This window comes from Leptodactylus fuscus, chromosome 3 (assembly GCF_031893055.1).
Source record: "Leptodactylus fuscus isolate aLepFus1 chromosome 3, aLepFus1.hap2, whole genome shotgun sequence".
Lineage (NCBI taxonomy): Eukaryota > Metazoa > Chordata > Amphibia > Anura > Leptodactylidae > Leptodactylus > Leptodactylus fuscus.
Window position 1 is genome coordinate 70608192 of NC_134267.1, and position 14389 is coordinate 70622580.

General features: G+C 41.8%; 1 protein-coding gene across 1 annotated transcript; it reads left to right on the top strand.

The window, feature by feature from the left end:
- Positions 1 to 2125: 2125 nt before the first annotated feature.
- On the top strand, positions 2126 to 9867 carry PSMB1 (proteasome 20S subunit beta 1). The gene is made up of 6 exons (XM_075266603.1): positions 2126 to 2312; positions 2994 to 3101; positions 4661 to 4742; positions 7987 to 8116; positions 8974 to 9080; positions 9605 to 9867. The coding sequence occupies exons 1-6, from the start codon at positions 2203 to 2205 to the stop codon at positions 9788 to 9790; spliced, it is 723 nt and encodes a 240-aa protein (XP_075122704.1). The 5' UTR covers positions 2126 to 2202; the 3' UTR covers positions 9791 to 9867.
- The last annotated feature ends 4522 nt before the right edge of the window (positions 9868 to 14389 follow it).

The following is a 14389-nucleotide window of genomic DNA, read 5'->3' on the forward strand; positions in this document are numbered from 1 at the left end:
ATGGCTGCCAGGACGGTCATCCCACGCCATTGGTGCAGTTCTACCTCTCCCTCTCTATTGGAGAGGCTGCAGGAGTTTCTTCTCATCCGCAGAATGGAGTTCCTGGTGGTGGAGGACGTGCCTGACACTTCCAAATTTAATGCCCTCTGGCAGCCGTGGGTGGTGTTCCAGGAGTCGTCAGACTTCACTGCCCTCTTCGCATGATATCCTAGCTACTTTTGTCGTTTGCCCCGAGTTTTGCTGCTCCAGGCCTTGCCTTCTCTCTGAGTCAACCCCCCCTTTTTTTTTCTGTTTGTTTTTGTAGCGCCTATCGTCCGTCCCATCTTCCTTTTGTGTCTTGTGTCTTCATCTTGTCCTCCCCCTCTTGTCTTTCATGTTCTATTGTTCTATTTTGGTTTATGCTCATACTGATGGGGTTTTCCCCACACTTTCCCTTGCCGTCATTTTCGGCCCTGCGTGGGCGCATTATTTGCCTATAAGACTTGTTTCCCCCTTCCCTATAGTTCCATTATTCTGTGTTTGTTTCACCCCTTATTTCAAAAATGTTAATAAAATCTGATTACACCTAAATTTAGTTCCACCCACTTCTACACTGACTCCACCCATTATCATACATTTTATATGTGGGATTCTTACCCGGGCGGGAAGTATAATGTGCCAGTATAATGTGCCAACATTATAATGTTCCCCTCCAACTGCCCCACAATATTAAGTCTCTCTCCTGGTGTCCCAGTTTAAACTGGAGGAAGCTAGAAGGGGACATGAAACTGGGGCACCTGGTGGGGGACATTAAACAGAAGGGGTACTTAGAGGTGGGCAATAAATTAATGGCAGCTGGATTGGGACATTAAACTGTGAGGCAACTAGAGGCGGACAGGTCCCCCTCCAGCTACTCTCATGGTGTAATGCCCTCCTCCACTAAGCCCCATTATTTAATGTTCCCCTCCAGTTATCCCCAGTTTAATGTCCCTCTTTCTTCTGCCCCAGTTTAATGTCACCCCTTTGCCTGCTCCCAATTTAATGCCCCCCCCCCTTCATCTTCCCCAGCTTATTATACCGCTTCATCTCTGCCCCACTTTCATGTTCCTCTCCAGTTTCATGTCCCCCCTTCATCTGCCCCTAGTTTCATGTTCCCCCTCAATGTTCAACATAAAAAACATTGATACTCACCTCTCCTCGCTACCCTGTCACTCAGTGTTCTGAGAGCTGTAGGCACGATGTGAGTGATGTCATCACATCGTGCTTACAGCTCCCGCGGGCCGGAGCACATGAGTGAAGTGTGAGCTGTCTGCAGACAGCTCCTGCTTCACTCATCATTGTATTAAACTCATCTGCATCCTCTGAGAAGCAGGACCCACAATTCAGGACTGTCCCGCAGAATCTGGGACAGTTGGGAGGTTTGTGACATCCACATCCATGTATGCCTCCACAGTCCCATTCAGATTCAGGGTGTCTGTGCTGCAAAATGGACAGGAACAGGAGCCATCCTAAATTTTGCCCCACAGGAGCCTGTTATACTGTCGTGTATATGGTTCTAATAAGGATGAGTTCAGATGGAGCTTTTTGGTCCGGAATTTGAGGCGGAGGCCGCCTCAGATTTCGACCAAAAAAAAAAACGGTCATGGCACTCCGATCTGCATTTTAAGACCCAAATGAATGGGCTTAGTCAGGAGGGATTGTCTTCAGGTGGATGTTCAAGGCTGAAAGGGCCGCAGCATTGCCTGAACATGCCGGTACAAACGTCTCGCAGAAAAAAGAACTGACCGGCTACTATTGATTTCAATGGGAGCCGTTTTTTTGGTCAGGATTCTGTGGCAGATTCTGCCTCAAAATCCTGAACAAAACACCCCGTGTGAACTCCACTCAACCTGACGGTTAACACGCTGACAATACACAGTTGTGTCCCTGACTTTCCACTACATTCTGACCAGCACTGATTACAATGGCTGGGAGACAGGGACTCCTAAAATCACAGCTATCTATAATGTCCGCGTCCGAGCATACTGTTCATGCCAGTATACAGCGCTGACGTTACCCTAGAACAGAACAGACACGCCAAACAGGTGACCAGCTAGGCAATGACAATACTGGTGGGCGGGACTGCATCAGCCGGAAGAAGAATGCCGGAAACCGGAAGTGCTAGCGGCGCCATCTCTACAGTGATACAGCAGTGCTTCAGTGACTGAGAGCTCCGTGTACGAGATGTATCAGTCAATCTACGCGAGTCCTTATCAGCAGAAGTTCAGGGACATGGATTACCATTACAGCGGGCCCGTGGAGCAGCGCTTCAATCCCTACACCTTCAATGGAGGGTAAGGATGACCGAGAGCAGAGAAGTGATCTTTGCCGGTACCGGTTGATTTCTTGTAAGGGACATAGCTCGATGCTTCTTGCTGTCTGAGCTGCGTGTGAAAACGCTAACCAGCGATGGCAGTGACAATTGTTATTGTCAAGAAACTTACATTTGTTTCCAGGTACTTTCCAGACGTCCTTTCACTTTCATTTTTGGACTGATTACCGTATAATGCTGGGTCTGATCTCCTGTACACAGAGTCTCATGATGCAGGGTTGGTAGACTTGCCCTTTCCTACATACGCTCTGCTTCTTCTTGGGCTCCTTGCTGTGCTGACATCTCCCCAGTAATCCAGGACTGGAGTCTCCTATTAGTATCACCATTAGTCTTGGCCATTCACCAGTGGTATTATGTAATAATAGAATACCATTCTAGCACGTATAAAATGTAGCCTCAATATGTTAGAGCATCGCCAGCCCAGCTTATGCATATTGGCTTTTTCGTTGAGGTGTGTACAACCTTGTGTCCCTTGTGATGGACAGCAAATTATTTTTTGCGTCATCTCAACTAATGAACATCGAGAATTGTAACACTAAATGCGACAAGAACTGTGATAAATTGTAAAGATAGACATGATTAATTTTCTCCCATCAATATCATGGAAATCAGACTGCAGATAACCTGACATTTTTCTTCCTAGGACTGTGCTGGCTCTTGCAGGAGAAGACTTTTCCATTGTTGCGTCAGATACCAGACTCAGTGAAGGGTATTCAATCCATAGCAGGGACACTCCAAAGTGCTACAAACTGTAAGTTCTATTCCATTTTACCTGAAAGGCAGTAGACTATATTGTAGTGCAGATTCTATCTTTGTTTACGTACATGTGAGATCATGTCTTGTGACATGAGGAGGCCAGACAGTAATGGTATGCTGTAGTGATAGATAGACACAGACACTTGTGATTGATCCACCTTTTCATCTGATAGATGGGCTGAATATGTAATTCTTCTCATGGAATTTTTGTTTCATATGTTTTGGGGGTTTTTTTCTGTATTTTTTTGGTTCTATTTTTTTTTTTAACAATCAAAAAAGTGACACAAGCAGCTGTTGCCTCACCCTATCCTGATGAGACCTGATTGCAGACACTTAATCTGGCGAAAGAAGTCCACAGCAGAAAAGCTGCGTTTTCAAAAACACTCTCAAGTTTTTGAAAATTGCGGCATGTCAGTTATACCTCCAGAATCTCTGGCGTTTTCCTTAAAGATATAATAAGGGCTGAAAGTCTGCGGAGGAAAAAAATGCCCTGTTTTTCTACCATGCTTTTTGGAGCCTTAGCCTTAAGATGTGAAAACAATACCTGAGGGGTTCCATGCTTACAGTCCCCAGCCCTTTCTGAACAACTCTGGTGTAGGAGATCGCTGGAGCTTTTTGGTTGCTAGGTCATCCAAAAGCCTCCTGAAGATTCCCAGGCTAGAAAAATAGCAATAATTAAAGTAATAATACCAGGGATTTTTATTTTTTTTGCTAACTTTTCAAACTATAAGATGCAGCATTCCCATACAGGACTGCCCCATCTGACACTTCATTTAAAGGGAGTCTGTCGGCAGGAAAATCATTATCAAACTAATGACAGTACCTTGTAGGGTTTCTTGTACACTTTCTAAAGATGTATTTTTTTTTATTCTGCATTACAGCTTCATCTTCATGAAAAGCGACCGAAAAGGGGCTTTAGGGAGTGTGTCTTCTCTTGGTGAAACTTCACTCTGCTCTAGATAACCACCTCTAACTGCTGCTGAGCTCTGCCCCACTGCTTACGTGACATTCCAGTTTCACACTTTGTTTGCTGTTAGGAGTCATTATCTAGAGCAGACAACAGAGTCCTTGCTGGAGAAGACACGCCCCTAAAGCCTAATTTGCATAACAAAACCACTGATTTTCAGGAAAATATTGCTGCAATGCAGAATAAAGTTACATTTTTTGGAAAGTGTAGAAGTCCCTTTACAAGGCACTGTCATTAGTTTGATACTGATTCTCTTGCTTACAGACTCCCTTCAGCCTTGATATATTCTATGCAGGCTTTCTCATCCAGCCACCAGCTGAAATCAACAGTTTCTTCCCTGTAGTCAATAGACAAAGAAGAAATAAATCAGACTTTCTCCTGGTGGCAGCTTTCTACAATTGTTTAGATGAAGATTAAAATCAGAAATTGCCCATAAATTGGATTTTTATTATTTTTTTGGGGAAACCACCCAGCTATGTCTGGTAGCTGATAAATCCATCCAATTACTTATATCTCCCAGTGATTGAACATCATCATTTACCTGTGTAATAAACTCTTTTTTTTTTTTTTTTTTCCTCCTCCCACAGGACAGACAAAACAGTCATTGGCTGCAGTGGGTTTCATGGGGACTGCCTCACACTGACTAAGATAATTGAAGCCAGGTTAAAGGTAAATTAATAACATTTCTGAATGCTTTATAAATATTTGACACACTTGTTTTTTTTCCTAAGTAAATTAAAAAATATTTCCTACATTCCTGTCCTACATTGACTCCTACAAGTATGTCTGGAAAATTGGTGCTAGTTTCCGCCTGTGTCAGAATCCAGTAACTATTGTATGGAGAAGAAATATTACCGTAGTTCAAGACATGTTGGCAATAAATGGGGTATTTGTAACAAGTCAGGCATGTATGAGGGCATATTGTCGTACAAGATGTCAGTACATTACACACTTTGAATCGCAGATTCTGGATCTAAATGAGCACATTGCAAGACTGAGATTCAATGATAACTTGTAAAGTAGTTTGTTGCTCAGAGAGCAGGGTAATTGCAGAGGAGGATGGTAGCATGTATGTGCTGGAGAAGTTATAAACCTGTGGAGTAGGAGGAGGATTATCAGGGAGATTAGTCCTGGAAAATGAGGGGGTTCTATTATAGGGGTAACTTTGCTACAGCAAGACGTTTCATTTGGCAGCCAGGGCAATGTCTGGTCAAGTAAGAAGGCGAAATAGGAGGCCAGGGCAGGCCAGACAGCTGTTAGTAGTGGGGGATTTCATTATTGGGGGAACAGACAGGGCAATCTGTAAGACCAGAATCGTGGAATGGTATCTTGCATTAAAGTTCGATACAATGCAGATTGGATTGATAGATTATTGTAATGGGAAGGTTGAGGATCCAGTCAATGTCATGACACAAGTTGGCACAAATGGAAGGTCCTCTAAAAGTGATTTCAGGGACCTAGGACCCAAGCTGAAGGGAAGGACCATGGACCAAACAGGAGAGGCAGCAGGAGAATAGGAAGGTAAACAAATGTCTCATGAAGTGGTGTAGGAAGGTGGGATATGGGTTCTTGGATAACTGGGCCAACTTTGCCTTATGGATGAACATGACCTCACGTTCACAAATGCAAGACAGCTGGATTTGAGATCACACCACATTTCTATCAAACCCACCAATCTTAAATGGATGACCAATCCTTAGGATATAACGTTGGTGTTAAAGTCCTTAAAAACCTCTTTTAGGCTAGGACCCCACGGGATGACCCGCAGCTATAAAGCGCTGTGAGGAAACCACGGCAGGAGCGCATTGCGGTTCTTTCCGCTGCGCTTTAAACAGAAAGTTCACAGAGTTTTCCTCCTCAGACTTTCTGTTACAACTATATCTATGGGGAAGCCATTGGTATTTCCGTAGATATAATTGTCACATTGCGATTTCCAAAACCACGCTGGTTTGGGAAATTGCAGCGTGTCCACGCTGTGGTTTTTACCGCAAAGTGGGCATGGGATTTACAAGAATCACATCCACTTTGCAGTTACTGTAAATCACTGCAATTTTTTTTTTTTCGCTGCGTTTCTGTCGCAGGCAAACCGCAGCGTTTCCAAGAAAGGGGGGGGGGTCCCAGCCTCAACGCTTAAGCCCTTTATTACCTTAGGTTAAGTTGCCGTATTGCAGAAAAGCAATCCTTTTTTTTTTTTGTTTGTAGATCTTGCTGCTTTTTTTTTTTTTTTTTTTTTGAGCCAAAGCAAAGTGTGGACTGAGCAGAAGGGAGAAGTGTGAACCCAATCCTGTGTTTGAAAAAATAAACAATAGCAGCCACCAAATAAAGCCTGCAGATCACGTATGTGATTATTTTAGTGATTGTGAACGTGATTGGGCTTTTCATATAAACTATACTTCACCTTATATTTACCAATTTTTAGCATTTCTATATTAAAAGCTAAGTTTTAGGTGCTACTTTGTTTATTCTTTTCAAATTACGGTATTTTTCGGACTATAAGACGCACTGGACTATAAGATGCACCTAGGTTTTAGAGGAGGAAAAAAAAAATTTGAAGCAAAAAATTGTAAAATATTTAATATATGGGAGTTGTAGTTTTGCAACAGCTGCAAGGCCACATTGACAGGTGACCCTGCAGCTGTACGGGGACGCATAGAGTGTTTGTTTTTTGTTTGTTTTTTTGCGGGGCCAGATGTACTTTTTAGATATAGCATTTTGGGGAATGTCTATTGCTTAGATCACCTTGTATTGGAAAAAGACCCGGCGGTTTAGCACTTGTGATTTTGACGTTCACCGTACAGGAAAACTATTAGTAGACCGGGCATTTTCGGACACAGGTATACCTAATGTGTATGTGTTTGACATGATTTTCTACTTTTATATATATTCTAGGGAAAGGAGGTGATTTAGAACTTATTTAATTTTTTTTATTAGATATTTTTAAAGGTTTTTTTTTTTTTTTTTACTATTTCATTCCGTATTGCCGTCTATGGGATTTTCTGTATATTACTATTACGGCTTGACATAGACCCAGCCGCAATACTAATATAGCCGTGACAGGCCTGGGAGCCTTCATTAGGCTTTCGACTGTCACCCGAATAGGTCGGCTCCTGCGATATCGCCGTGCAGGAGCCGGCCTGCAACTTTACAGGTATGGGGCCGGTGGGGACCGGCCCCGGGGAAGAAGGGGCCGCCAATACAGACCCGGCATCCGCTGTACTAGAGAGGTGGATGCCGGCGAGGGATAGACACCGGCAGAGGTGCCGGGGCCTGAGACATCGCTACGCTCCTCTGCCCTGCATGAAGCCAGCAGCGGCAGGGGCGATGCTATTCCGCTCCTCCGTCCCCCCGCCGCTGGCTTCATGCAGGGCAGAGGAGCGTAGCGATGTCTCAGGCCCCGGCACCTGTGCCGGCGTCTATCCCTTGCCGGCATCCGCCTCTCTATCACATGCCGGGCGGCCACATTTGGAAGACGCACCCTTCTTTTCCCTCCAAATTTGGGGGGGGGGGGAAAGTGCGTCTTATAGTCCGAAAAATACGGTATTTAGTGGAGCATCAATCCTTTATTTTGTTCCTAGTTTTGATTTCCAATCCTGGGTTTGGCTCAAAAAAAAAAAAAAAAAAAAGGAGCAAAATCTGCAACAAAAAAGAGCCTTTTTCAACACACACACAAAAAAGCTCCCTTCTATGCTGACTGTGGCATGTATCAGAGTCAGTATCTTGATATTTTGGAGCGTGTTGCTATTTTAGTTTGTTTTAAACAAAAACAAATTGTTCTAGTTGTTGTTATATCTTACGCTCAGAGTAACCTAGCACCTAAATGTATGAAAGGAACACAAAACTTTGTGTATTTGAAAAACAATAATCATTAAATTGATACGTATAGCTTGTAACCTACTGTGGTTTTTGTTTTAAGATGTACAAGCACTCAAACAACAAGACCATGACAAGCGGAGCCATTGCAGCAATGCTTTCCACAATACTTTATTCAAGACGCTTCTTTCCTTACTATGTATACAATATAATTGGAGGCCTTGATGAAGAAGGTAATTTTATTTATTTGTTTTTTAATTTAGTACTAACTTATTTTGTGACTCTTGTAAATAAAACTGGTGTCTCTTCGTGATTTTGGGTGTTTGGAAATTATCATCATTATTTTGGCCTTATTTCAGCAGCTTTGTTTTCTGTCTCCTCTTCTCACTTCCTGTATTCTTCAGCATGCTGGTGGGAGGGTTTTGACTCTTTGAACAGGATACTATGAAGTATAACAATAGATATTGATTTTGCCTTTACCAAGAGAGATTATTTATTATCATTAATAGTAATCTAACATCAATGCATATCAAATAATTTGCACGGTAAATGTATATTACATTACACTGGTTTCAAGAGAAAAACAAACTTAGGGTGAGTTCACACTGAGTATACGCCAGCTTATTCTGAACGTAAAACACGTTCAGAATCAGCGGCATATAAAGCAGATCCCATTAATTTCTATAGGAGCCGGCATACGAGCGCTCCCCATAGAAATGAATGGGCTGCTTTTTTCACTACGAGCACTCCCATTGAAGTGAATGGAAAGTGCTCGCGTGTACGGCTAGCTCTGCTCATGCCGAGCCATACACACGAGCACTTCCCATTCACTTCAATGGGAGTGCTCATATTGTTGTTGTTATTGTGGACAAACTCTTTTTAAACCTGAGTTAGGATAATATGTGACAGGCTTTCCATAGACAACTAGCACACGCTACAGATTCAGTAGTGGGCTGGATTTGACAAAGAACTAAACCAAAACTGTAAAACAAATATATGACAAAATGTAATGTGTTTGACACTATCAAATCAGTTACCTCAACTTCTATAAATGTGGATCGAGAGTTAATGTTAATCTTTTTCATTTTAGGTAAAGGAGCAGTGTACAGCTTTGATCCAGTAGGATCCTACCAGAGAGATTCTTACAAGGCTGGCGGTTCTGCAAGTGCCATGCTTCAGCCACTTTTAGATAACCAGGTATTATAATTGTTTAATCCTGCATCTATCTATGCACTCTATGCAAATGTGTAATTTTGCTAATGTTATATAGGTATCCCCTGCTTTAATGTTATATTAGATCATCTTTTTACTTTTTTTTTTAATTGTTCAGGGTATATTGAAATATTATACATACATATGGAGTGATTGATGCGGATTGTAACCTTTTAAATATACTGCTCTACCTCTATGCATATTTGTGGTTGCATTATCCCCTTGTCTCCTTTGCTATCTTTTATTATAAGAATTTAATAAACATCATATTTTATTTAAAATATATTCTTTTCTGGTAGTTTGCCTTACTATTTAGGCCTTATGTGTATATATTCTGTTCATAACTGTCAAAGTTAACATGAATTATTTTTGTTTGATCCCTTAGCAACAACTTTTTGTACCTGTATGGGGACTATACATGATAAAAAAAAAAGAAAAAAGGATAATTTGCTTCAGTCTTTTACTCTTTTATACTGCGTTGTAACTAATTCTATGGGTTATATTTTTAGATTGGCTTCAAGAACATGCAAAATGTGGAACAGCTTCCATTGACTCTGGACAAGGCGCTACAACTTGTGAAAGATGTATTTATTTCTGCTGCGGAAAGAGATGTGTACACCGGAGATGCCCTGAAAATCTGTATTGTTACCAAGGATGGCATAAGAGAGGAGTCTGTTTCTCTGAGAAAAGATTAATTTGCTTGATTTCTAGAAACCTGTTGATTCGTGTAACCTTTTTTTCTTTATAAAATAAAAAAATAACTTTTGGGAAATATTGAGTTAATTTCACTAGTGTTAAGTTGATTTTACCTGCGAATCCACAACAGTGTACAATACATGTAAGTCTCCATTAACATCATTTTTTTTTTTTTTTTTTTTTTTTTATTGCATTCATTTAACAGATCTGTTTAATGGATGCTAAAAAGGATTCAGACAGATGGCAATGTATATGTCGCAGGGAAATGATCAAACTAGGGATTTGATCAAATCCCGGAAGATGTTAAAATAACAACTCTGTTGGGTCATTTCCCTAATTTAACCCCTTAGCGACCCATGACGTACTATTACTTCATGGGTCGCATGGGGATGTATGGAGAGAGCTCACGAGCTGAGCTCTCTCCATACACGGCAGATGACGGCTGTATAATACAGCCAGGACCTGCCACTAACAGCAGCGGTCAGGGCCTGAGCCGGTCGCTACTGTTAACCCTTTACAAACTGAAGCGTGTAAACTGCGCAGGCGGCACGGGCACCGCCGATCGCCGCCCTCCTGAACATCACTAGAGGGTGGCGAACAGTTGCTATGACAGCCGGAATCCTATTGAAGGGCTTCCAGGCTTGTCATAGCATTGGTTCTATTGCACAATGCCAGAGGCATCGTCTAATACAGTGGTTCTCAACCTTTCTAATGCCGTGACCCCACAATACAGTTCCTCATGCTGCAGTGACTCAATTCAGTTTGGAGTGAGCATCCATAACAGCGTGCGTTCCAGCTGAATAGTGTTGCTGCAGACAGTAGCGTGGCTTCTGAGTGGCTAAAGCCATCAGAAATATGTATTTTCTGATGGCTTTAGGCATACCTCCCAACTTTTTAAGATTAGAAAGATGGACAAAATAATCTGCCCCCAGTTTCATGTCCCCCCTCCATCTCTGCCCCCAGTTTCATGTCCCCCCTCCATCTCTGCCCCCAGTTTCATGTCCCCGCCCATCTCTTCCCCCAGTTTCATGTCCCCATCTGTTCCCCAGTTTCATGTTCCCCCATCTCTGCCCAGAGCTTCATGTCCCTCCATCTCTGTCCCCAGTGTCATGCCGCCCCCCCCCCTTCATCTGTCCCAGTGTCATGCTGTCGCCCACTTCATCTGCCCTTTCATTATGTTCCACCTTAATGTTTAAAACAAATAAAAACTCTTACACTCACCTTCCAACGCTCCCCCGCCGCTCTCTACGCAGTCTGGCTCACTCATATTGTTGTAGACGCGATGTGACGTCATCACATCGCGGCTACACATGCAGAAGCCGCAGCACAGCGTTAAAGCAGGAGCTGACTATGACAGCTCCTGCTTTAATTGCCTGTGTGTTCAACTCATCGGCGTCCTCCGGGCGCCGTTAAGTTGAAACCGGGACATACCTCCCACCGACCGGAACGGTTGGGAGGTATGCTTTAGGCGACCCCTGTGTTTTGGTCGTTCGACCCCCACCGGGGTCGCAACCCACAGGTTGAGAACCGCTGGTCTAATAGAACTGCTCTGATTTTGCTATTCACTGCAATACTGTATTATTGCAGTGAATAGTATGAGTGATCAGACCCCTAGGTTTCAAGGTACTGATCAAGGGGTCTGATCATAAATGTAAAAGAAGAAAAAAAAAGTTTTTAAAATTATTAAAAAAAAAATATATAAAAGCTCAAATCACCCCCCTTTCCCTAGATCAGATATAAAAGTAAATAGAGAACATTAAACATATTGGGTATCCCCGTGCTCCAAAATGCCTGAACTATTAAAACATTTATCCCTTACTACCGTATGAACTGCGTAGCGGCAAAAAAATTTAAAAATAGCCAAATAGCGTTTTTTTCAACACTTTGCCTCCTATAAAAAATAGAATAAAGTGTTCAAACCATCAGATCTTTCCCCAAATGGTATCAATAGAAATGTCATCTTGTCCCGCATAAAAAGACACCACACCCATCTCCATACATGTAAATATGAAAAAGTTACAGGTGTCAGAACATGACAACACAATTTTTTTTTTCTACTTTGCAAAGTTTTTCATGTTTTATAAAGTATCAAAACATTTCAAATACTACCGTATACAGTCCTATGAAAAAGTTTGGGCACCCCTATTAATCTTAATCATTTTTAGTTCTAAATATTTTGGTGTTTGCAACAGTCATTTCAGTTTGATATATCTAATAACTGATGGACACAGTAATATTTCAGGATTGAAATGAGGTTTATTGTACTAACAGAAAATGCGCAATATGCATTAAACCAAAATTTGACCGGTGCAAAAGTATGGGCACCTCAACAGAAAAGTGACATTAATATTTAGTACATCCTCCTTTTGCAAAGATAACAGCCTCTAGTCGCTTCCTGTAGCTTTTAATCAGTTCCTGGATCCTGGATAAAGGTATTTTGGACAAACAATTCAAGTTAAGTTAGATGGTCGCCGAGCATGGACAGCCCGCTTCAAATCATCCCACAGATGTTCAATGATATTCAGGTCTGGGGACTGGGATAGCCATTCCAGAACATTGTAATTGTTCCTCTGCATGAATGCCTGAGGATTTGGAGCGGTGTTTTGGATCATTGTCTTGCTGAAATATCCATCCCTGGCGTAACTTCAACTTCGTCACTGATTCTTGAACATTATTCTCAAGAATCTGCTGATACTGAGTGGAATCCATGCGACCCTCAACTTTAACAAGATTCCCGATGCCGGCATTGGCCACACAGCCCCAAAGCATGATGGAACCTCCACCAAATTTTACAGTGGGTAGCATGTATTTTTCTTGGAATGCTGTTTCTTTTTGGACGCCATGCATAACGCCTTTTTTTATAACCAAACAACTCAATTTTTGTTTCCAAAATGAAGCTGCCTTGTCCAAATGTGCTTTTTCATACCTCAGGCAACTCTATTTGTGGCGTACGTGCAGAAACGGCTTCTTTCTCATCACTCTCCCATACAGCTTCTATTTGTGCAAAGTGCGCTGTATAGTTGACCGATGCACAGTGACACCATCTGCAGCAAGATGATGCTGCAGCTCTTTGGAGGTGGTCTGTGGATTGTCCTTGACTGTTCTCACCATTCTTCTTCTCTGCCTTTCTGATATTTTTCTTGGACTGCCACTTCTGGGCTTAACAAGAACTGTCCCTGTGGTCTTCCATTTCCTTACTATGTTCCTCACAGTGGAAACTGACAGGTTAAATCTCTGAGACAACGTTTTGTATCCTTCCCCTGAACAACTATGTTGAACAATCTTTGTTTTCAGATCATTTGAGAGCGGGCTGTCCATGTTCGGCGACCATCAAACTTAACTGAACTTGAATTGTTTTGTAGAAAGAAATGGTCCAAAATACCTTCATCCAGGAACTGATTAAAAGCTACAGGAAGCGACTAGAGGCTGTTATCTTTGCAAAAGGAGGATGTACTAAATATTAATGTCACTTTTCTGTTGAGGTGCCCATATTTTTGCACCGGTCAAATTTTGGTTTAATGCATATTGCGCATTTTCTGTTAGTACAATAAACCTCATTTCAATCCTGAAATATTACTGTGTCCATCAGTTATTAGATATATCAAACTGAAATGGCTGTTGCAAACACCAAAATATTTAGAACTAAAAATGATTAAGATTAATAGGGGTGCCCAAACTTTTTCATAGGACTGTATACTTGAGTATAAGCCGACCCGAATGTAAGCCAAGGCCCTAATTTTACCACAAAAAACTGGGAAAACTTATTGACTCGAGTATAAGCTTAGGGGGGAAATGCAGCAGCTACTGGAAAATTTCAATAATTAAAATGGTCGGAGTTTTTGAGTGCAGTAGGTGCTGGGAAAGGAGAAGGGGGTGTTTTGGTTGTCTGTCTGCCTCTTACCTGAGCTTGAGGACTGTTTTTCTTCCCCCACTTGGAACTCAGTCTGGCTGAATATAGGGTATCTGCACTGCTCCTATTAACCACTTCCCGACGGAACAGGAGCACTGCAGATCCCCTATATTCAGTAGACCGGGCACTCTCAGACGCAGGATACCTAATGTGTATGTGTTGCACAGTCATTTTCTACTTTTGTATGTATTCTAGGGAAAGGTATGATTCAGAACTTTTATTTTTTTAAATCTTTTTTTTTTTTGCACTATTTTATGGGAGATTCTATACATTGATATTCTGGCTGGTCATAGACCCCCTCCCCCTCCAAAAAATAAAAAATAAACATTTTTTTTGTTTTACTGACTCAGGTATAAGCCGAGGGGGGCTTTTTCAGCACAAAAACTGTGCTGAAAAATTTGGCTTATACTCGAGTATATACGGTATATAAATTTGTTTGTGTTCGTACTGACACACATAATACAGGTAACATATCATGAAAATGGCGCAAATGCATTTTTTCTACAATTGCACCTCATTTTGAATTTTTTTCCAGCTTCCCAGTACATTGCACAGCATATTGAATGGCACCATTACAAAGTAAAATTTGTCCCGCAAACAATAAACCATCATGCGACTTTGTGAACTGAAAAATGAAAAAGTTATGGCTCTTGGAATGTGAGGAGGGAAAAACGAAAATGCGAAACCA

Bases quoted from the DNA above. Each gene is read 5' to 3' on its own strand.
- PSMB1 (XM_075266603.1), top strand. From the start codon at position 2,203: ATGTATCAGTCAATCTACGCGAGTCCTTATCAGCAGAAGTTCAGGGAC. The intron at 4,743-7,986 runs GTAAATTAATAA...TTTTGTTTTAAG, and splicing joins TAATTGAAGCCAGGTTAAAG to ATGTACAAGCACTCAAACAA. The intron at 8,117-8,973 runs GTAATTTTATTT...TTTTCATTTTAG, and splicing joins TGGAGGCCTTGATGAAGAAG to GTAAAGGAGCAGTGTACAGC.